Source organism: Hemiscyllium ocellatum, unplaced genomic scaffold (genome assembly GCF_020745735.1).
Source record: "Hemiscyllium ocellatum isolate sHemOce1 unplaced genomic scaffold, sHemOce1.pat.X.cur. scaffold_3015_pat_ctg1, whole genome shotgun sequence".
NCBI classification, from domain to species: domain Eukaryota; kingdom Metazoa; phylum Chordata; class Chondrichthyes; order Orectolobiformes; family Hemiscylliidae; genus Hemiscyllium; species Hemiscyllium ocellatum.
The window spans coordinates 19,187-43,302 of NW_026868279.1; the positions used below are offsets into that span (position 1 = coordinate 19,187).

General features: G+C 53.0%; 1 protein-coding gene across 1 annotated transcript in view; it reads left to right on the forward strand.

The window, feature by feature from the left end:
* The window catches only part of LOC132812782 (MAP/microtubule affinity-regulating kinase 3-like), a gene marked incomplete at its 5' end in the record, with an annotated part of 52,246 nt that overhangs the window by 12,009 nt on the left and 16,121 nt on the right, over positions 1-24,116 (forward strand). Inside the window, 6 exons of the mRNA XM_060823012.1 lie at positions 1,159-1,395; positions 2,464-2,583; positions 4,446-4,545; positions 5,805-5,917; positions 8,578-8,737; positions 11,580-11,803. Of these exons, the coding sequence (XP_060678995.1) occupies positions 1,159-1,395; positions 2,464-2,583; positions 4,446-4,545; positions 5,805-5,917; positions 8,578-8,737; positions 11,580-11,803 (954 nt within the window). The remainder of the gene's footprint in view (positions 1-1,158; positions 1,396-2,463; positions 2,584-4,445; positions 4,546-5,804; positions 5,918-8,577; positions 8,738-11,579; positions 11,804-24,116) is intronic.

The window sequence follows — 24,116 nt, forward strand, 5'->3', positions numbered from 1 at the left end:
AGGCTCTATACTCCACAGCAGGTATACAAGAACAAGATCAATGTTAGATTTGAGAGGTACGTTCATTAGTCTGATAACAGCAGGAAAGAAGCTGTTCCTGAATCTGCTGGTACGTGTGTTTGAGGTTTTATCTCTCCTGCCCAATGGAAGAGGGTGGAGGGGATTCTAACCGGGGTGAGAGGTCTCTCTGATGACGCTTTCCCGAGGCAGTGGGAAGTGTAGACGGAGTCGGTGGATGGGAGGTAGTGATGGACTGGGCTGTGGTCACATCTCTCTGTAGTTTCTTACTGTCCTGGGCAGAGCAGTTGCCAAACCAGGCCGTGATGCATCTGGATAGGATGCTTTCTCTGGTGTAAAAGTGGGTGAGTGTCCGTGTGGACCCGCTGAATTTCCGTAGCCTCCTGAGGAAGCAGGGGTGCTGTTGTGCCTCCTTCACCATCCCATCTACACGGGAGAACCAGGGCAGATTGTTTTATATCCAATTAAATATTTCAGAGATGTAGCCGCTGGTGTGGTGTCAAAAGTGCGGCAGCCATTTTACTCCCTGTCTCTTTTTCTCTCACTCTTCCTGCCTCTCTCTCTCTCTCTCTCTCTCTCTTTCTCTCCCCCCAACTCTTGCTATCTCTCCCTCTCCCCACTCCCTCTTCATCCCTCCCTGTCTCCCCCCACTCACTCTCCCCTCTACCTCTCCCTCCTCCCTCGCCCCCTCCCTCTCCCCCTCCCCCCTCCCTCTCCCCCTCCCTCTCCCCTCCTTCTACCCCCCACTCCCTCTCCCCCCCCTCCCTCTCCCCCCCTCCCTCTTCACCCCTCCCTCTCCCCCCTCCCTCTTCACCCCTCCCTCTCTCCCCCCACTCACTCTCCCCCCACTCACTCTCCCCCCACTCACTCTCACTCTCCCCCCCTCCTTCTACCCCCCCACTCCCTCTCCCCCCACTCCCTCTCCCCCCACTCCCTCTCCCCCCAACTCCCTCTTCCCCCCCAACTCCCTCTTCCCCCCCCAACTCCCTCTTCCCCCCCCAACTCCCTCTTCCCCCCCCCAACTCCCTCTTCCCCCCCCCAACTCCCTCTCTCCCCCCAACTCACTCTTTCCCCTCCCTCTCCCCACTGCCCCCTCCCCCTCCCTGTCTCCCTGTCTCCCTCTCCTGCCCTCCCCTCCAGGCAGAGAACCTCCTGTTGGATGGTGACTGTAACATTAAAATCGCTGACTTTGGCTTCAGTAATGAGTTCACGTTTGGGAACAAGTTGGACACGTTCTGCGGGAGCCCCCCGTACGCTGCCCCCGAGCTCTTCCAGGGCAAAAAATACGACGGACCCGAGGTGGACATCTGGAGCCTGGGGGTCATCCTGTACACACTGGTCAGCGGCTCACTGCCCTTCGACGGCCAGAACCTCAAGGTAAGGCAGCTGGGACCCCATCCCCACCCCCCTCCCACCATCACCCCCTCCTCAACCCTCTCCCCACCTCTCCACTATCACCCCCTCTCCCATTCCCCCACCACCATCACCCCCTCCCCATCCTCTCCACAAACACCCTGTCACCCTGTACCCACCACCTCCAACCCCACCCACCCGCACAACCCCCACAACCACCCCGTAACCCCCTCCCCATACTCTTCCACTGCTACTCCCCCTAACCGCCCCTCCCCCCATCCACACACACACACACACCTCCCCCAATCCCTCCCGCTACCCCCACCAACCAGGGGGAGGCGATGGTCTTGTGGTATCATTGTTGATCTGGAGACCCGGGACCTCCTGCCCCACCCCCTCCTCGATCTCTGCATCCCCCTGAACTCCAACCTCCTGTGTATCCCCTGACTTTACTCATTCTGTCATTGGAGGCTCTGGGACACACTCAATCCCCTCCCCCTCTCCCTCAACCTCCTCACCTCCCCCTCAACTCCCTCACTTCCCCCTCTCCCTCAACCTCCTCACCTCCCCCCTCACCACACCCCTCCCCCTCTCCCTCAACCCCCTCACCTCCCCCCTCCCCACCCCTCCCCCTCTCCCACAACCCCCTCACCTCCCTCTCTCCCTCAACTCCCTCACCTCCCCCTCTCCCTCAGCCTCCTCACCTCCCCCCCACCACCCCCTCCCCCTCTCCCACAACCCCCTCACCTCCCCTCTCCCTCAATCCCCTCACCTCCCCCTCTCCCTCAATCCCCTCACCTCCCCCTCTCCCTCAACCCCCTCACCTCCCCCTCTCCCTCAACCCCCTCACCTCCCCCCTCTCCCTCAACCCCCCCTCTCCCTCAACCCTCTTCCCAAACCTCCCCCTCTTCCCTCTCCCTGAAGCCCCTCCCATCTCCCTAAAAACCAAATGCTTCTTGCAATTCCTTGGTCCCAGGTCGTTCCCGTTGGTGTGAGGCTGACAGTCGAACTGTGTTCTGTCATGTACCTGTCCATCGCCGTGGCGATGGCTCCTTCCTTAAAGGTTTGTGACAAGGGTGGTTGTCTCTGCAGGAGCTGAGGGAGCGAGTGTTGAGGGGGAAATATCGAGTGCCCTTCTACATGTCCACGGACTGTGAAAACATCCTGAAACGCTTCCTTGTCCTCAACCCAGCCAAGCGAGGAACCCTGGAGGTAAGCTCACTTTAATCCTTGAAGAACTCTGTGCACTGTTTCTCTTATTCACTTGTGGGTTGTGGGCGTCACGGGCTGGGCCCAGCATTTATTACCCTGTCCCTAGTTGCCCCTTGAGAAGGTGGGGGTGAGCTGCAGTGGTTAGACCCACAATGCCCTGAGGGAGGGAATTCCAGGATTATGACCCAGTGACACTGAAGGAACGTCGATATATTTCCAAGTCAGGATGGGGAGTGGAGGGGAACCTGCAGGGGGGTGGTGTTCCCATGTATCTGCTGCCCCTTGGCCTTCGAGATGGAAGTGGCCGTGGGTTTGGAAGGTGCTGCCTGAGGATCTTTGGTGAGTTGCTGCAGCGTGTCTCGTAGATGGTACACACTGCTGCTACTGAGCGTCAGGGGGGGTGGATGGGCTATTATATCAGGGGTAGTTGTCACTGGGCTAACGATCCAGAATATTCCTGGCTTCACAACCCACCCAGAGCTGCAGATGGAATTTAAATTCTGTAAACAATTCTGGATTTGAAAACGAGTCTTGGTTACGGTGGTAACTGTTCTAAAACCCCATCTAACAGGGAGGGAAATCTGCCAACCATACCTGGTGTGGCCTGTATGGGACTCTAGCAATAGGGCTGTCCTCTAAAATGGCCTGAGCAAGTCCCTCATTTCAAGGGGCAACTAGGGACCTGCAATGAATGCTGGCCGTGCCCAGTGATTTCCCCCTTCCAACACTTCAGACGCGATGACTAATCGCTTACTGTCCAGTCTCTCCATCACTTTTCTCCCTCCGTCACTCCACCTCCGGCTCCACAACCCTCCGAGTGTCTGCCAACACTCCAGCCCCCTCCTCCCCCACCCCCCGCCCCGCTTTTGATCACTTCGCCAAGTGCCGGGGCTCCAGGCCCTGGAAGTCCGTCCCTGTTCCCTCTCTGCCTACCCTCCCTCACGTCACCCATTGTAACGGAGTGTCTGTGTGGGGTCAACCCACTCGGGAGGCTTGTCGGCGTTTGCTGCGTTAAGGGCGCTACGCCAATGCAATTTATTTTCGGCCCGAAGGTTAGATCGTAGAATCCCTATGATATGGAAACAGGCCCTTCGGCCCAACAAGTCCACACCGACCCTCCGAAGAGTATCTCAAAGAGCAAACAAAACAAAGAAAGTTTACAGCCCAGGAACAGGCCCTTCGGCCCTCCAAGCCTGAGCCGATCCAAACTCACTGTCTAAACCTGTCGCCCAGTTCCTAAGCATCTGTATCCCTCTGCTCCCCACCTACTCATGCATCTGTCCAGACGCATCTTAAATGAATCTACCATGTCTGCCTCTACTGGCAACACATTCCAGTCACCTACCACCCTCTGTGTAAGTCTCACTCAATCCCATTTCCCTTCCCTATTACTCTACATTTACCCCTAACTCAAACATCCCTGAACACGATGGCCAATTCACCCTAATCTTTGGATTGTGGGAGGAAACCACCCCCTGCACCTTCCCCTCCGCGCACCATCTTGACTTGGAAATGTATCACCGTTCCTTCATTGTCGCTGGCTCAAGATCCTGGAATTCCCTCCCTCAGGGCGAGGTCGGGGTGGGAGCTTGACAGTGAGTATCACCGCCATCTTCTCAAGGGGCAGTTAGGGGCATGCAACAAATCTGGCCACTTCAGAATGTGTAAACTTCACACAGAGAGTCTCCCCCAGGGCTGGAATTGAACCCGGGTCCCTGGCGCCGTGAGGCAGCAGCGCTCACCACTGAGCCAACCATGCCAACCCCACCAGCCTCCCAAGTGGGTTGACCGTGGCTCAGCTGCTGCATGCTGGGTCAACGTCGATGCGGTCAATGTTTGACTTGCTGTCGCTCTCTCCACAGCAAATCATGAAGGACAAGTGGATAAACGTCGGGTGTGACGGTGAGGAACTCCGACCGTACGTGGAGCCAGAGCAGGACCTGGGCGACAACAAACGCATAGGTGAGGACGGGAACCTCGTGCCGTGTTGGCCATCTCTCCCACTCCCGTGGTTAAACTCTTCAATTCTGTGCTAACCCTGAAGCTATTGGTGGCAAAGACCTCCAATCCTGTCTGGAGTGGAAAGGAAGGAGCTCTCCTCCAATGGGAGCAGAGGATCCCCCTCAGGTGGGCACGAGGGTGCCAATGGGTGCTTGAGGTAGCAATAACCGATGGGCAAACCCATCCTTAACGCCGCGCTTCCTGTTTACTATTCCTGGGGATTTGGACTTGGCTGGCCAGATTTGTTGCCTGTCCCTAATTGCCCCTTGAGAAGATGGCGGCGATACTCACTGTCAGCCTCCCACCCCGACTACGCCCTGAGGGAGGGAATCCCAGGACCTTGACCCAGCGACACTGAAGGAACGGCGATACATTTCCAAATCTGGGTGAGGAGTGGAGGGGAAGGTGCAGGGGGTGGTGTTCCCCATGTATCTGCTGCCCCTTGTCCCTTCAAGATGGAAGTGGCCGTAGTTTAGGGGAAGGAATTCCAGAGTTTGGGGCTCGGGCAGGCTAAAGGGACCACCTCCAATGGTGGACCCATTGGGATTGGCGATAGGTCAAGAGACCACAATTGGAGGGAGATCTAGGAGGAGGGACCTTGGGGTGCAAGTCGACAGTTCCCTGAAAGTGGCAAAGTGGATGAGACGGTAAAGAAGGTGCCCCTCATGCTGACGTTCACCGGTCGGGGCATTGAGATTAATTCTGACAAGCCGTGTTGCGGCGGCCATTGAGTCCTGACTTGGGACTCAAACCCGAAACCTCTGTCTCCTGAGGCGGGGACGCTACCCACTGCCCCACAAGAGCTCCACTGAGGCCAGTCGATTGGACACATTGAAGGATGCAGCTGGACACAGACGTGAGAATAGGGCGAGGAGGAAGCAGGAATGGAGCTGGCCCAGGGATGGCCCGAACGGCCTGAGTTCTGCCCTGTAGATTCGATGTGAAAGTTTGGGATCAATGCCTGAGGGAGTGTCTCCTCGCAGATGCTGCTGAATAACTTACAGACAATACCAGCAATAGGCGACAGGCCTGCGGCCTAGAACCAGAGGTGTGTTGTGTTTTGATTGGTTGGCGAAGCTAGGGGCACGTGGATTGGCGAGCGGGGTGAGAGGTCAATGATGAAAGCTCCTGGGACGTGCAGAGGCAGGGTTGGGTACTGGAGGGGCTACGACGGAGTCTCGGGCACTTGCTGACTCTCTGTCCCATTTTGCTCCCCGTAGAAGTGATGATCGGAATGGGGTACACGAGGGAGGAGATTAAAGAAGCCCTGAGCAGGCACATGTACAACGAGGTCACTGGCACCTACCTTCTGCTGGGCAGGAACAAAAGCGAGGTAAGGACTAGACGTTCTGGAGCTGGGTGTGGGATGGGGGATGTAACTACGCCGTGGCGGGGGAGGGTGGGGCTGTTCGTGATATTCCCGTGCTCTGGCGGGGGGGGGGGGTTTCACTCCCACTTTGACGAGCGTTTGTTTGGGGGCCAGGATGCGAGCGCGGGCACCGTAGATCGAGAGGGTGCGAAGAATGAGGTGGACATCAGCGGATACACGGTCAGCGTTTCATCTCGGGGTCATGGACTAGGCCAGAACCCCGCCCCCCTCCCCACCCCAGTATATCTTAAGAAGGGACCCCCAGACCCTAACTTTAGTTTAAAAGCAAAAGTGAAGTTCTGTGTCCCTGAGGCGATGCGACTGGTGAAACTCTTAGGCGAAACACAGTTTATTTAACAAATGTGTCAAAAATACAGCCAAGGGCAGAGGAATTTATAGAGTCATAGAGATGTACAGCACGGAAACAGACCCTTTGGTCCAACCCATCCACCGACCAGATATCCCAACCCAATCTAGTCCCACCTGCCAGCGCCCGGCCCATATCCCTCCAAACCCTTCCTATTCATATACCCATCCAAATGCCTTTTAAATGCTATAATTGTACCAGCCTCCACCACTTCCTCTGGCAGCTCATTCCATACACGCACCACCCTCTGTGTGAAAAAGTTGCCCCTTAGGTCTCTTTTATATCTTTCCCCTCTCATCCTAAACCTAGGCCCTCTAGTTCTGGACTCCCCCAACCCCAGGGAGTACACTTTGTCTATTTACCCTATCCATGCCCATCCATGACCTCTATAAGGTCACCCCTCAGCCTCTGACCCTCCAGGGAAAACAGCCCCAGCCTCTCCCTGTAGCTCAGCTCCTCCAACCCTGGCAACGTTCTTGTGAATCTTTTATGAACCTTTTTCAAGTTTCATTTGGAATAACTTTATTGAAAACTTAATAGATACAGTCACTATCCCTAGACGGTAACACCCCATCAACAACATCCCTGGGCAAAAAGGCACATTCAGACACACCTGCAAATGTGTTGCTGGTCAAAGCACAGCAGGCCAGGCAGCATCTCAGGAATAGAGAATTCGACGTTTCAAGCATAAGCCCTTCATCAGGAATAGGAATCTATTCCTGATGAAGGGCTTATGCTCGAAACATCGAATTCTCTATTCCTGAGATGCTGCCTGGCCTGCTGTGCTTTGACCAGCAACACATTTGCAGCTGTGATCTCCAGCATCTGCAGACCTCATTTTTTACATTCAGACACACGTACAGTTCTCCAGGCCAGGAGGGAAAAGGATGGCGAGAGAAAATCCAGGGAGAGTAGCAGCCCAGGAGACGTTCACCCGAGCTCCCGACCCTGTTGGGATCCCAGCAGCTTCTGATGCCTCTCAGAAATCCGGGTCTTTGAGAGCTGACCACACTCATTCATGTGGTTCTACAAAATCCCAAGGCATCCCGAGCTGTTCACGAGACCCCGGACAGCTCTGTGCCTCTGCCTTCAAACCTCACTTCAGAAAAAAAAACACCAGGACAAAATAACCTCTGAAAAGCTACAACGTTGTCACGTACACAGCCTAGACGCCACGGTGGCTTCAGTGGTTAGCACTGCCGCCTCACAGCACCAGGGCTTATGCCCGAAACGTCGACTCTCCTGCTCCTTGGATGCTTCCTGACCTGCTGCGCTTTTCCAGCAACACATTTTCAGCATCTGCAGTCCTCACTTCCTCCTCCCAGGTTCAATCCCAGCCTCAGCCGACTGTCTGTGTGGAGTTTGCACATTCTCCCCGGGTCTGTGTGGGTTTGCTACGGTTTCCTCCCACAGTCACAAAGATGTGCAGGTCAGGGTGACTTTGCCGTGCTAAATTACTCATAGTGTTAGGTGCATTAGTCAGAGGGAAATGGGTCTGGGTGGGTTACACTTCGGAGGGTCATTGTGGACTTGTTGGGCCGAAGGGCCTGTTTCCACATTGTAGGGAATCTCATCCAATCAAGCCTTTCGAGTACAAAGTTTTGCTAAGACTGAAAAGGTGAGAAATACTTAAAGTCCATTCCCTCCCCCCCCCCCCACCCCAACTCCAAGCCTAACCAGGAATGGGCAATAGATATTGCCCTAGCTAACCTGATTACATTTGGTCTCGTCCGAATGTAATGGCTGGGTCACTACTAGGAGATCCATCGAGATGTCCCTTCTTCTTGAGCGTTATTTACCCAGTGACTGAACTCTGTGGGTCCAGGGTCACAGGTCAGCTGAACCAGGGTTCCAAAAAACAATTGACCCTCTCCCTCGTGACTCTGCTGGGTATTTCCCCAATCATCCGGAAGCTTCCCTCTTCCAAGCCATGACTTGGCCAGATCTTTCTGATACTGATTTATCGGCAAAACCAACGGGGCGCACTTTGACCTCTGGCCTTTCCTGTTCCGTTCCCTAAGCAACCGTGAGGCCCCATTCCTCTTCTGAGTTAAAGGTGACCCTCTGGGGATTGTATTCGGACCCGATGGCTGGAGGCAGCCCGGGCAGGGCGGAGTTTTGAGGTGAATTCCTTCCCCCACACCCAGACTGGATGTTGTGGGAGAAGGATCCAAAATGGCCGCCCAGCAACGGGCGCCTCAGGCTGGGTCTCCCTTGTCATTCTGCCATCTTTCTCTCCCCCCACCACCTCTTCCAGATGGACAGCGCCGACTCACATTCGGGCAGCAGCCTCTCGCTGGCCAAGGTGCGGCCGAGCAACGAGCTAAACACCAGCACCGTGAGCCAGAGCTCAACACACAGCAGGAGCCAACGCAGCTCATCCACCTACCACCGGCAGCGCCGCCACAGTGACTTCAGTGAGTACCATGCAGTTTCAGTGGGTACGGCCTGGTTTTAGTGGGTACGGCCCGGTTTCGGTAGGTACGGCCCGGTTTCCTTGGTTACGGCCCAGTTTCAGTGTGTACCACTCAATTGTTCGCAGTACACCTGTCTAGCGATGGATGAGGGAAAGCCGAGGTGAGGTGTGAAAGGCCCCATTCCCCTTAATACAAAACACTTCATTAATTTTCATTCAGATAGTGCCTTTAATGTACATAATTCTTTGAACAGTAAAGGGATGAAGGGTTGTGGTGAGAGGGCAAGTGAGTGGAGCTAGTTTCTGATAAAGATCAGCTATGATCTTATTGACTGGGGGAACAGGCACAAGGGGCCAGATGGCCTCCTCCTGCTCCTAGTTCTTGTGCCCAGGCAGATCCCAAGGGCCCTTCCCACCTCTCACTGGGAGGGCAGTGGACCCGATTGGGGTGAAGGGTGGTAGGCTATTTGACCCGTTGCCATGGGAAACGGAATGAGATCTCAGTTGGAGGCAGTGCAGGAGGATCACTGTTCGAGAGGTGAGGGGAAAGAGCTGCATTTTTATAGCACCTCTCAAGGGGGCCTCGAAGCCCTTTTCCGACCAATGAGAGTTCGCTGCTCTCTCATCGTTCCCTCTTCTCTGCCCAAGTGGCCAATTGGAGCACAAGTAAGCTCCTCGTGAGAAAGTGTCAGTGAGCAGACCGTCCGTGTTTATTGTCGAACAATGAATTGGTTGGCCCAGGGATGACTCGCTCACTCTTAGTCCTTCCAGGGGCAAGGGAGAGGGGCGTGGGGCCACTGGCTCTGGGGTTTGACATCTGTGTCTTGATCTGCTGACCGTGCAGCACGCCCCCAGTACCGCACTGCGAGGTGTCATCTGTATCTTTCTTGAAGTATTCAAGTTCCTGTGTGTGGTTTGTATGAGTCAGGAGTGTGAGGGAATACTCCCCATTTGCCCCTGGATGGGGGCAGTTTCAACAACACTCAAGAAGCTCGACACCATCCAGGACAAAGCAGCCCCTATTTGATTGGCACCACATTCACTCCCTCCACCCTCAGTAACAGCAGTGTGTACCATCTACAAGACGCACTGCAGCAACTCACAAAGATCCTCAGGCAGCACCTTCCAAACCCACGGGCACTACCATCTAGAAGGACAAGGGCAGCAGATACATGGGAACACCACCCCCTGCAAGTTCCCCTCCACTCACCATCCTGACTTGGAAATATATCGCCATTCCCTCAGTGTCGCCGGGTCAGAATCCAGGAATTCCCTCCCTCAGGGCATTGTGGGTCAACCCACAGCACATGGACTGCAGCGGTTCAAGATGGCAGCTCACCCCCACCTTCTCAAGGGGGCAATTAGGGACAGGCAATAAACTCTGGGCCTAGCCAGTGACACCCACGTCCGCTGAGTGAAAAAAATAAACTCCTTCCTGAGCCAAGACCTGGTCGATGCTAAGACTTATCCTCACCTCCCCCCCCCCCCCCCCCCCCCCCCCCCCTCCCTCCCCCCCAGGCTTTTGTTGAACCCAGGCTGTGGGGGGCTTTATTGATGGGGGTCCAAGTTACACAACCCTGGGGGCTGGTTTCAGGGAGTGGGGAGTCCCTGTTACCCAGGGTTGGGGGCTGGTTTTATGGAGTGAGGGGGGTCCCTGTTACCCAGGGTTGGGGGCTGGTTTTATGGAGTGAGGGGGGGTCCCTGTTACCCAGGGTTGGGGGCTGGTTTTATGGAGTGAGGGGGGTCCCTGTTACCCAGGGTTGGGGGCTGGTTTTGGGGAGTGAGGGGGGTCCCTGTTACCCAGGGTTGGGGACTGGTTTCGGGAGGGGTAAGGGATCCTTGTTACCCAGCGTTGGGGGCTGGTTTCGGGGAGTGGGGGGGGTCCCTGTTACCCAGGGTTGGGGGCTGGTTTTGGAGGGTGAGGGGGGTCCCTGTTACCCAGTGTTGGGGGCTGGTTTTGGGGAGTGAGGGGGTCCTTGTTACCCAGGGTTGGGGGCTGGTTTTGGGGAGTGAGGGGGGGTCCCTGTTACCCAGCGTTGGGGACTGGTTTTGGGGAGTGAGGGGGGTCCTTGTTACCCAGGGTTAGGGGCTGGTTTTGGGGAGTGAGGGGGGTCCCTGTTACCCAGCGTTGGGGGCTGGTTTTATGGAGTGAGGGGGGGTCCCTGTTACCCAGCGTTGAGGGCTGGTTTTATGGAGTGAGGGGGGGTCCCTGTTACCCAGCGTTGAGGGCTGGTTTCGGGGAGTGAGGGGGGTCCCTGTTACCCAGCGTTGGGGGCTGGTTTCGGGGAGTGAGGGGGGTCCCTGTTACCCAGCGTTGAGGGCTGGTTTCGGGGAGTGAGGGGGGTCCCTGTTACCCAGCGTTGGGGGCTGGTTTCAGGGAATGAGGGGGGTCCCTGTTACCCAGGGTTGGGGGCTGGTTTCGGGAAGGGTAGGGATCCCTGTTACCCAGGGTTGGGGGCTGGTTACGGGAAGGGTAAGGGATCCCTGTTACCCAGGGTTGGGGGCTGGTTACGGGAAGGGTAAGGGATCCCTGTTACCCAGCGTTGGGGGCTGGTTTCGGGGAGTGGGGGTTCCCTGTTACCCAGGGTTGGGGGCTGGTTTTGGGGAGTGAGGGGGGTCCCTGTTACCCAGGGTTGGGGGCTGGTTTCAGGGAGTGGGGGGGGGGGGTCTCTGTTACCCAGGTTGGGGGCTGGTTTCGGGGAGTGGGGGGTCCCTGTTACCCAGGGTTGGGGGCTGGTTTCGGGGTGTAGGGGCGAAGGGGGGTTGGTAATGTGGCTGGGACATAGGGGTCCTAGTGGTAATGGCTAACAGGAACATGGTGGTTGGTTCTCCCCCTCCCCCAGGTGGACCAGCTGCCCTCCCCTCTCACACCAAGCGGAGTCAGACGAGTGCGGCCGCGGCAGCGGCGGTGGTGGATGGTGAGCTGAAGGAGGAGCGCACTCCGTCCCGGAAAGGGGCGTCCAGCGGCCGGGCTGGTGTCCCTCCGTCCAGCCCCATGGTCAGCAACGCCAGCAATCCCAACAAGGCTGAGATCCCGGACCGCAGGAAGGTGACCGGTCCCGCCAACGTGAGCAGCTCCCGCGCACCGGCTGGGGGGGGGGGGGGTGAGGGAGAGAAAGGGAGAGGCTATGGTGGGGGGAGGGCACGGGGAGAGATAGGGAGGGACCACAGTGTTGGGGTGGGAGTGGATGGGGGAGGGGAGGGGGACGGAAAGGGAGTGGCCACAGTATGGGAGGTGGGAGAGGATGTGAGGGGGAGGGGGCCACAGTGTGGGGAGGAGGGGAGGGAGAGAGATGGGGAGGGGTCACAGTTGGGGTGGGAAGGGGGAGGGAAAGGGAGGGCCCACGAGGTCATCCCGTTTCCCTCCCTCCCTCAGCTGAAGCAAAACACTCCGAGACACAGTTCCGTTTTACCTCCATCTGTATTCCGGGCCCTGGAGGGAGAGAGAACAATCGCCCATGTGCACAGAGACAGACGTTCATGGCCTTCTCTCTCAAACAGTAACCTCCAAATGAACCATAGTCATTTCACAGGGAGGAGCAGCCAGACAAGGCAACACACACACTGACTGGGTGACTCTTATAATCAGCAAATGTCAATAGCAAAGATTAAGCTACCTGCTGTAACTGGCTTCACATAATTAATCCTTCACACCTTGTTAACTGACCTTACATACTGAATGCTTCCAATATTGTTAAATGGCTCCACATAATGACTGCTTTTCTACCTTGTTAACCCAATTACCCTTGCCTCCAACACCCCATTGATAACTGTATGTTCTTATCTGATCTGAGTCATGCTCAGCTGAACCTCTTACTTCACAAAACTGAGAACTTAACTCTTTCCCATTCCTCATACCCTAAACACATTCTCAATACGGGGGGAGGGGGGGTGGAGAATATAGGGGTTGAGGCTAGGGGGAAGAATGGGGGAGGGGAGGAGGAGGGGGAGAGAAAGGGAGGGGCCACAGGGAGTGGTGAGAGAGGATGGGGCGAATGGGAGAGCATGGGGAGCCGGGGGTTGGGGGGTGGTGGGGGGGAAATAAGGTGAGTGAGGGACTGGTTGAGGGTCCATGGTAGATGGAAGAGAGAGTGAGAGGAAAGGGGGAGGTGGGGTGGAAACAGAGTGAGGGGCCACAGTGGATGGGGGAAGAGTGTGGGTGAGGGGCCAGGGGAGTGGGGGGATAGTGGGTGAGGGGCCAGGGGAGTGGGGGGATAGTGGGTGAGGGGCCGGGGGAGGGGGGGGATAGTGGGTGAGGGGCCGGGGGGGGAGGGGATAGTGGGTGAGGAGCTGGGGGGGGAGGGGACAGAGTGGGTGAGGGGCCGGTGGGAGAGGATGGGGGAGAGAGATGGGGAAATGGAGGGAGTGTGTGAGGTAGAGGAGGGAGAGAGGGATGGAAAAAGGCAGGGGAGGCAGAGTGGCGGAAGGGAAGCAAGGGCCAGAGAGGGAGAGGGGGATGGGTGTGAGTGTGAGGCAATGGTGGGGGGGGGGGCGAGTGGGGGAGAGAGGGGGAGGTCAGGAGTGAAAAATGGAGGGAGAAGCCGGGTATCTGCCAGCCAGTTAAACACGGTGATGTGTGAAGGAACAACTACAGTCAGTTCCAGAGAGGAGTCAGACCAGACCCGAAACACTAACCCTGTTCCTCTCTGTCTCTCTGTGCTGAGGCTGCCAGACCTGCTGAGTTTCTCCAGCTTTCTCAATGCTTGTTTCAGATATGCAGCATGTGCGCAATTTTGCTTTAAGCCCCACATCATTGATACCTTCAGCTCAGCAATGAAAAGAAATCACTCCCTCTGCCTTTTCACATTGATCCTGTGTGCAAGTCTGTGTGTGTGTGCGCACACTTGTTTCCCTGTGTCTATGTGCATCCGTCTGTGTGAGTTTGTGTCTGTCTGCGTGTGTGTGTGTGTGTGTGTGTGTGTGTGTGTCTGTGTGTGTGTGTGTGTGTCTGTCTGTGTCTGTCTCTGTGTGTGTGTGTGTCTGTCTGTCTGTGTCTGTATGTCTGTGTGTGTGTGTCTGTGTGTGTGTGTGTGCGCACATGTGTGTCTCTGTGTCTCTGCGTGTATGTGTGTAAGACAGTTTCAAACTTGATATCACCTTCTGCCTGACTTCATTTTGCTGAAAGTTCAGTTGTCAATTGTTCCCTCACCCTGGACTCCTTGAGCAGTATAAGACATACGAGTAGGCCATTCGGCCCATTGTATCTGCTGCACCATTCAGTGAGATCTGATCATCCTCACTTTTCTCTTGACTCCATTACTGATTAAAAATCTACCTCAACCCCGAATAGACGTTAACGACGTATCGGCGCCAAGCCTCGGCAGTGAAGGATTCCACAGACTGGCTGCCCCCTTGGAGGAGAAATCACTTCTAATCTCTGCCATCAGCACAGCTCTCAGGGCCCTCTGTGTTAACGCCATCTACAGATTTGTTATCCTGTAGTTTCTCTTCATCTACCCAACACGGCCTCCTTTGATAGGATCATGGCTGCTTGGCGTGTGGCCACAGTTACTGTCTGTTCTCCTTAATGTCGTGGGCGTGGACTTTGATAGAGCTGGAGCTGACCAGAGTGATACTGGGGACAAGGGACATGTAGATGGGGCGGTTAAAAGAGGCATTTGGCACACTCTCCTTCATTGCTAAGACTTTTGATTATAGGGGTTGGGACATTAGTGAGGCCTCTTCTGGAGTACTATCTGGAGTTGTGGAGTTCTGGTCACCCCGTTGAAATTATTAAACTGCAGAGGGTTCAGAAGAGATTTACCAGGACGTTACCAGGAATAGGGGGGTGGGTTAGAGTTATAGAGAAAGTCTGGGACTTTTTTTTTCACTGGAGCGTAGGAGGTTGAGAGGTGACCTTATAGAAGCTTATAGAATCATGAGGGGTGTAGATAAGGCAGATGGTAGTTATCTTTTCCTTAGGGTAGGGGATTTCAAGACAACGGGGTACATTAGTAAGGTGAGAGGGGTGAGATTTAAAAAAGACATGAGAGGCAAATTTTTTATACAGAAGGTGGAATGAACTTCCATGGGGATAGTTACAGCGTAGAAAAGATGTTTGGATAAGGACATGGATAGGAAAGGTTTGGAGGGATATGGGCCAGGAGCAGGCCGGTGGGACTAGTTTAGTTTGGGATTGTGGTCAGCATGGACTGGATGGGCCGAAGGGTCTGTTTCCTGTGCTGTAGGACTCTATGGAGAAAGGGTAATCAGGATGTAATTGAAATCTGGAGAGAGATGGGACCCTTTTTTGACTAGTGTGATTGCCTCTGTCTGGCCCAGCAGTGATCGTCCATCCCTAACCAGCCAGAGGGCAGTTAAGAGCTGACCCTGTTGATGTGGGTCTGGAGTCACGTGTAAAGCTGACCGGATAAGGATAGTGGCTTCCTTCCTCCCGATGGATGGATTTGTCGTTGAAACCTGGGATTGATTCATTTCTTCCCCCCAGTGACGTCCATGGTCTTTCAGTCAAACACAAGTTACCGCCCCCACACTCACTCGATTTAGCAGCACTGTTGAGTCATCTCATTATGATGCTGAACATGCAGATGGAACAGCGGCCACCCCCTCACAGTCTCAGCCACTGACAAAAGATGCCTTTTCGCCCAGGCGACGTCGGCTGGTTGTGCACTGAGGCCTCTCTCCTCCCAAGATGATTGGGAGGGCAACAGGATTGAGATGTAGAAGGTCCTGAGGGACGTAGGTAGGAAGAAACCCCTCCCCTTGATGGAGGGACCGAAGACCGGGGAGGGGGAGGTGTCGGATTTGGGGCATCGGGCAGAAGGTGAGGAAAACTATTAACAAGGAGAATCAAAGTTGCTGAAAAAGCTCAGCAGGTCTGGCAGCATCTGTGGAGAGAAATCAAGAGGTAACGCTCCGGGTCCAGTGACCCTTACTCAGAACCGGACCCAAACCAGTTGACTCTGATTTCCCTCCACAGCTGCTGCCAGGCCTGCTGAGATTTTCCAGCGATCTCTGTTCCTGATTTTTAAGCGTCCGCAGTCCTTTCGGTTTTCATTTGGGGAAATTTATTTTCACCCAGAGGGTGTTGGAAGTGTGGATTTTGTTACCTCTGAGGTTAGGGGAGGCAAAATCAAGGGATCCCTGCGGTGTGGAAGCAGGCCATTCGGCCCATTTAAAGTCCACACCGACCCTCCGAAGAGCATCCCACCCTAGCCCTGTAACCCTGCATTTCCCATGAACCCCTCATCACACGGTAGATGTATTTGGATGAGCTTTTAACCAGGGCTATGGGCCGAGTGCTGGGGATCGGAGTTAGAGCGGCTAGGTGTATGTTTTTGACTCGATGGGCCGAAGGGTCATTGTAGATCTTTCTGAGATGAGGGAGAACCATTAATCCTGTCAAACGGGGAGTGAGCCTGTGGAATTCCCTACCACTGGAGGCTGAGTGGATTCAAGAATGACGTCAATATGTCCCCAAATGGTGAGGACACCCAGGGCTGTGAGGAGAAGGCGGGGAATATGGTGGTGAGATGGAGGGTCAGCCACGGTCCCAGCGAATGGTTCAAAGGGCCGAATGGCCTATTCCTGGTCGCTGTGTTTCCACAGACTTTTACAATCCAGGTCTAACCTGATTCAATGACCTCCCTCCACACCAACCTGCCCAGGCCTACCTGCCATCCCCTGGGCAGTACCATCTGAGGGCAGGAGGAACCTCCAATAGAAACTGTTCCCTCTCTTCACAGGTGCCCCCTGCTGCTTATCCAGCCGTGTTTAATCTCCCACGACTCCACCAGGCCACGAGCTCTTGTCATAGAGCCATCCAGCACGGAAACAGGCCCTTCGGTCCAACTCATCCATGCCGACCAGATATCCCAATCTGACCTAGTCCCATTTGCCAGCATTTGCCCCTCTAAACCCTCTCCTGCTCCTTCCTTCCAAAGTTAATCGCCTCAAACGTCTCAGCGTGAAACTTGGAAAAACCGGAAGACCTGCGGATGCTGGAACTCGCTGGAGAAACTCAGAGGGTCAGGCGGCATCTGAGGAGAGAAAGCAGAGTTAACGTCTCAGTTCTGGGGAAGGGTCTCTCGACCTGAAATGTTAACTCTGCTTTCTCTCCACAGATGCTGCCAGGCCTGTTGAGCTTCTCCAGCATTTTCCCGTTTCTGTTTCTACATTTGATCTCTCACTTGTTTGCAGGTGACCCGAAGATTGGTGGAGTAGCAGAAAGGATAAGGGACTGTCAGAGAATACAGGAGGGTATAGATAGACTGGAGAGTTGGGCGGAAAGGTGGCGGATGGTTTTCAGTCCAGACAAATGTGAGGTGATGCATTTAGGCAAGTCTAATTCTAGAGCGAACTATACAATGAACGGAAGAGCCTTGGGAAAAGTTGATGGGCAGAGAGATCTGGGAGTGCAGGTCCATTGTATCCTGAAAGTAACTGCACCGTTACTGCATAGAGTGGTCAAGAAGGCAATATGGTACATTGAGTATAAGAGCTGGCAAGTCATGTTAAAATTGTACAAGACATTGGTTCGGCCGAATTTAGAATACTGTGTACAGTTCTGGGCGCCACATTACCGAAAGGATGTGGACGCTTTGGAGAGGGTGCAGAGAAGGTTTACGAGGATGTTGCCTGGTATGGAAGGTGCTAGCTATGAAGAGAGGTTGAGTAGGTTAGGATTGTTTTCATTAAAAAAAAAGGAGATTGAAGGGGCACCTGATTGAGGTTTACAAAATCATGAAGGGTATAGACAGGGTGGGTAGAGACCAGCTTTTCCCCAGGGTAGGGGATTCAATACCGAGAGGTCATGCTTTCAGAGTGAGAGATGGAAAGTTTAAGGGGGATACACAGGGCACGTACTTCACCCAGAGGGTGGTGGGCGTTTGGAACGTGTTGCCAGCAGAGGTGGTAGAGGCAGGCACGGTAGATACAGTTAAGGTGCATCTGGACAGATGCATGTGTAGGTGGGGAGTAGAGGGATACAGATGCTGAGGAATTGGGCGACAGGTTTAGACATTACATTTTGATTGGCTCAGGCTTGAAGGGCCGAAGGGCCTGTCCCTGGGCTGTAAATTTTCTTTGTTCTTTGTTTGTCCATTCCACCTGGCTGTGACCTTTTTGAAGATTTAAACAACACTCCTCACAATTCACAATGCTTCCGAATTTTATACTTTCTGTAAATTTTGTAATCGTGCCCTGTACTCCCCTGGTCGAAGTATTACATCTATAACAGACAAAAACAGATACACAACACTGGGACGGCACGGTGGCTCAGTGGTTAGCACTGCTGCCTCACAGCACCAGGGACCCAGGTTCGATTCCAACCTAGAGCAGACTGTCTGTCTGGGTGGAGTTTGCATACGTGAGTTTCCTCCCGTGGGTCCAAAGATGTGCAAGTCGGGGTGAATTGGCCGTTGGGAAATACAGGGATGCACTTTGGAGGATTGGCTGTGTCCAAATTGCCCGTAGTGTGCAGGGATGTGCAGGCCAGGTGTAAATGGAGAGGGGTGGGTAATCAGGGGTAAATGGAGAGTTGTAGGGAAATGGGTCTGGGTGGGTTACTCTTCGGAGGGTCGGTGTGGGCTTATTGGGCCAAAGGGCCTGTTCCCACACTGTAGGGATTCCATGATTATGAATGAATCTCCCAAATTTCAAATCTAGTGGTGATCTCGCTTTTGTACACATCCTGTGCCGCTGAAGCCTTGTATTCCCTGCTCTGTCTGAACACCCTATGATCTGTACGCCCTTATATAGTGTGATTTGCCTGTACTGCACACAAAACAAAACTTTCCACTGTACTCAGGAACAAGTGACAACAATAAATCAAATCAAGCTGCCCGTCATAAACAAGGGGAGACTGTGACATAGCGGTGATACCACTCTAGCAGTATTTCCAAAGCCCCAGACTAAATTTCTGGTGAGACGGGTTCGAATCCAACCCAGGCAGATGGTGAAACTTGAAATTGATTCAAAAAATAAAATAAAATTTGGAAGTAAATCTGATTGTCATAAAAAGCCATCTGGGCTGTGAGGGGAAATCTCTGAATCCTGTGGCCATCATCATTCCGAACGCAGTGTCAAAGCAGGAGACCCAACCGTTGGTAGATATTTTCCAATCAACTAGTTCAGATGCATCTTCTGGGCCTCCTGGCTCAGAGATAGAGACATTACCCACCACACCACAATGTTAATTTGTATTTCAGCTCTGAATAGCCCATCCTCTCCCTAAAATAAAGGACTTACCATCTCCATAGAGTCATCCTGCACAGAAACAGACTCCACTTTGAAGGAGCTATGACCCTGCACTCCAAGGTCTCTTTGTTCAGCAACACTCCCCAGGGCCTTACCATTAAGTGTATAGGTCCTGCTCTGACTTGCCTTTCCAAAATGCAGCACCGCACATTTTACAGAGTCATTCAGCACGGAAACAGACCCTTCGGCCCAACCTGTCCATGCTGACCAGCACGATGGCTCAGTGGTTAGCACTGCTGCCTCACAGTACCAGGGATCCGGGTTCGATTCCAGCCTCGGGCAACTGTCTGTGTGGAGTTTGCATATTCTCCCCGTGCCTCTGATTTCCTCCCACAGTCCAAAGATGTGCAGGTCAGGGTGAACTGGCCATGCTAAATTGCCCATAGTGTTAGGTGCATTAGACAGAGGGAAATGGGTCTGTGTGGATTACTCTTCAGAGGGTCAGTGTGGACTGGTTGGGCCAAAGGGCTTGTTTCGACACTGTAGGGAATCTAAAAATAATTACTAGATTAATCTAGGATATCTGGTCGACATGGACAAGTGTCTGTTTCCATCTGACTCCCACCTGCCTGCTCCTGGCCCATATCCCTCCAAACATTTCCTGTTCATGTTCTTAACTAAGTGTCTTTTAAAAGTTGTAACTGTCCCCATATCCAGCACTTCCTCAGGAAGTTCATGTCACACACGAACCACCCTCTGGGTAAAACATTTGCCCCTCGTGTCTTTTTAAATCTCTCTCATCTCCCCTTTAAAAGTGTACCTCGTAATATTGAAATTCCCTGTCTTAGGGAAAAGACAACTCTTATCTATATCTCTCATTATTTTATAAATGTTGATCAGGTCACCTTTCAACCTCCTACACTCCAGTGAAAAGAGGTGCCGGCCTACCCAACCTCTCTTTATAACTCAAACCCTCTGTTCCTGGCAACATCCTGGTAAATCTCTGCTGAACCCCCTCCAGCTCAATAATATCCCCTTCCTAATTAATGTTCCTTGTGCTTGCGAGATAAAAGTCACATTTAGCTTCTGGGTTTAGTTGCATCACATCGTTGTGCACACTATAATCCGAACATTACACCCAAATATTTCCTAGAAATTCTACTCTGAAATCCTGTCCTACTATTTTCCACAACAAACGCGGTGCATTTGGAGGGAGAACTCTCTGGTGAAACTATGTGGTAAAAATCCTCGGGTTCACTCGGGGAAGGAAATCTGCCGTCCTTACCCAGCCTGGCCTACACGCGACTCCAGACCCGCAGAGACTTTGTGATGGCCTTGCGAGACACTCGGTTGAGGGTCATGAGGTGGTGAGCAATAAATATAGGCCTAGCCAGCGTTGCCATGAGCAAATTTTAAAATCTCTTTTTCTCTTTGCGTTCATCTCATGTTGTAGCATATGGCCTCTGTCTACCCATCTCCCCCTGATCGTCGAGGATGTCCTTGGGATTGTTCCCCCATTGGTCGCCGCACCAGTGTGCGGGGAGTTTTCATCGTTCTGGGTGACGGTCCCTGGCGTATAAAGCTTGCTGTCCTTTCCACCTTCACGTCCTGTGTCACGGAATTTGCGCCAACCCTATAAAGTATCATGTCAACATTTCTGACTTGGAAGGGGGAGTAACGCTGCCCAGTTGGGTTGTGGTTCTGGCCTCCTGCCAACAGGGGGTGCAGTGATGCTGATTGTTCACCTCCAAGTGGCCACCATCTATCACTGATGTAATTTTTGGGGGTGGTTAAATTTGTTTATTTTTCGAGCGCTTAAAACCTGTTGTTTGGTTCTTGATTAGTCCCTCCCCCCATTCCCCATTCCAAACACCCCCAACGACTGCCCTTTTGCGCCCCCCTCCCTGAACAATCAGTAACTGCCTCAGCTTCTGACTGACTAAATTCCCAGAGGCTATTTTGCATCAGTATTTACTGTGGAAAAGGATATGGAAGATACAGACTGTGGGAAACAGATGGTGATATCTTGCAAAATGTCCAGATTACAGAGGAGGAAGTGCTGGATGTCTTGAAATGGTTAAAGGTGGATAAATCCCCAGGACCTGATCAGGTGTACCCGAGAACTCTGTGGGAAGCTAGAGAAGTAATTGCTGGGTCTCTTGGTGAGATGTTTGTATCATTGATAGTCACAGGTGAGGTGCCGGAAGACTGGAGGTTGGCAAACGTGGTGCCACTGTTTAAGAAGGGTGGTAAGGACAAGCCAGGGAACTATAGACCGATGAGCCTGACCTCGGTGGTGGGCAAGTTGTTGGAGAGAATCCTGAGGGACAGGATGTACGTGTATTTGGAAAGGCAAGGACTGATTAGGGATAGTCAACATGGCTTTGTGCGTGGGAAATCATGTCTCACAAACTTGATTGAGTTTTTTGAAGAAATAACAAAGTGGATTGATGAGGGCAGAGCAGTAGATGTGATCTATATGGACTTCAGTAAGGCGTTCAACAAGGTTCCCCATGGGAGACTGGTTAGCAAGGTTAGAACTCACGGAATACAGGGAGAACTAGCCATTTGAATATAGAACTGGCTCAAAGGTAGAAGACAGAGGGTGGTGGTGGAGGGTTGTTTTTCAGATTGGAGGCCTGTGACCAGTGGAGTGCCACAAGGATCGGTGCTGGGCCCTCTATTTTTTGTCATTTACATAAATGATTTGGATGCGAGCATAAGAGGAACAGTTAGTAAGTTTGCAGATGACACCAAAATTGGAGGTGTAGTGGACAGTGAAGAGGGTTACCTCAGATTACAACAGGATCTGGACCAGATGGGCCAATGGGCTGAGAAGTGGCAGATGGAGTTTAATTCAGATATGTACGAGGTGCTGCATTTTGGGAAAGCAATTCTTAGCAGGACTTATACACTTAATGGTAAGGTCCTAGGGAGTGTTGCTGAACAAAGAGACCTTGGAGTGCAGGTTCATAGCTCCTTGAAAGTGGAATCGAAGGTAGATAGGATAGTGAAGAAGGTGTTTGGTATGCTTTCCTTTATTGGTCAGAGTATTGAGTACAGGAGTTGGGAGGTCATGTTGCAGCGGTACAGGACATTGGTTAGGCCACTATTGGAATATTGCATGCAATTCTGGTCTCCTTCCTATCAGAAAGATGTTGTGAAACTTGAAAGGGTTCAGAAAAGATTTACAAGGATGTTGCCAGGGTTGGAGGATCTGAGCTACAGGGAGAGGCTGAACAGGCTGGGGCTGTTTTCCCTGGAGCGTCGGAGGCTGAGGGGTGACCTTATAGAGGTTTACAAAATTATAAGGGGCATGGATAGGGTAAATAGACAAAGACTTTTCCCTGGGGTCGGGGTGTCCAGAACTAGAGGGGCATAGGTTTAGGATGAAAGGGGAAAGATATAAAAGAGACCTAAGGGACAACTTTTTCACACAGAGGGTGGTACGGGTATGGAATGAGCTGCCAGAGGATGTGGTGGAGGCTGGTACAATTACAACATTTAAGAGGCATTTGGATGGGTATATGAATAGGAAGGTTTTGGAGGGATATGGGCCGGGTGCTGGCAGGTGGGACTAGATTGGGTTGGGATATCTGGTCAGCATGGACGAGTTGGACCGAAGGGTCTGTTTCCGTGCTGTACATCGCTATGACTCTGTGACTCCATGTGACCTGTGCCCACCACCATCAGCCATTTGTCAGCCGCCATGTCCATCACCATGACTCTCTGCCCTTCTACACCAATCAGAAAGGAAGAAAGCAGATGGCCCGAATAGCCAGTCAAGCAGCATCCCTCTGTTTTTAATGTTTTTTGTTAAATCTGGTGAAGACAGAAGTCCAAATAAATACAATAATCTGACACAGTTGAGAAAGTGCTGGAGAAACTCAGCAAGTCAGATATGGGATAGATGTCAAAAGTCATTTCTTACAGATGGAATGCCTGCAACAGGACAAGACTCGCCAACTTTAAGGGCATTTAAATGGTCATTGGATAGACATACGGACAAAAATGGAATAGTGTAGGATAGATGGGCTTCTGATTGGTTCCACAGTTCGGCACAGCATTGAGGGCCGAAGGGCCTGTGCTGCGCTGGAATGTTCCATGTTCTATGTCTGGCAGCATCAATGGAGACAAAAGCAGAGGCCAGTCTGACTCTTCCTCAAACCTTAGACCAAATCTTAATTTCCTTCAGTGTCCCCCTGCGGTTTTTCTCCGGGGTTACACCCGTTTTGGTCGGAGGAATGGCAAAGTGGGCTATTATTTAAGTGGTGAACGATTGCAGTGTGCTGCTGTGCAGAGGGATCTGGGTGTCCTTGTGCATGTATCAGGTGCAGCAGGTAATTAGGGAGACAAAGGGAATATTGTCCTTCATTGCTAGAGGGATGGAGTTTAAAAAGCGAGGAGGTTATGTTGCAGCTGTACAGGGCACTGGTGAGGCCACACCTGGAGAACCGTGTGTACTTTTGGCTTCCTTACTTGAGAAAGGACGTACTGGCACTGGAGGGGATGCAGAGGAGGGTCACGAGGTTGATTCCAGAGCTGAGGGATTTGGCTTATGAGGAAAAACCGAGTCTGGGATTGGAATTCAGAAAAATTAAGGGGGCTCTTATAGAAACATAACAAATTCTGAAGGGAATAGGTGAGAGAAGCAGGGAGATTGTGTCCACACACGGGTGAAACTAGAACTAGGGGCATAGCCTCAAAATAAGGGGGAGTGGGTTTGGGACTGAGCTGAGGAGGAACTTCTCCCCCCACAGGGTTGTGAATCTGTGGAATTTCCCGCCCAGTGAAGCAGCTCAGGCTTCCTCAGTGAATTTTCAAAGATTTTTGAACAGTAAAAGGATTAAAGGTTACAGTGAGCGGGCGGGTAAGTGGAGCTGAGCCCATGATGAAGATCAGCCATGATCTTACTGAATGGCGGAACAGGCTCGAGGGGCCAAATGGCCTCCTCCTGCTCCTGTTCTTGACACGCGGGAGCGCGCACGAGATTGAGCGTCCGTTCCTGTGGTCTCCAGGCTGTTCCTGGAGAGTTGACACCCTCCCTCCCCTCCTCCCCCTCCCCCCCACTTCCTGTCAGAGTCTGGGTCTGCCAGCACTGCACCTCCCAAAACTGAGGGCACCAGCTGAGGGGCATCTTACTTCTGGACGCATCACCTCCAAGCACCTACCAGTCGATCAGCACTTGAGATGTTTGGAACACTGTGTCACCAGTATCTGGG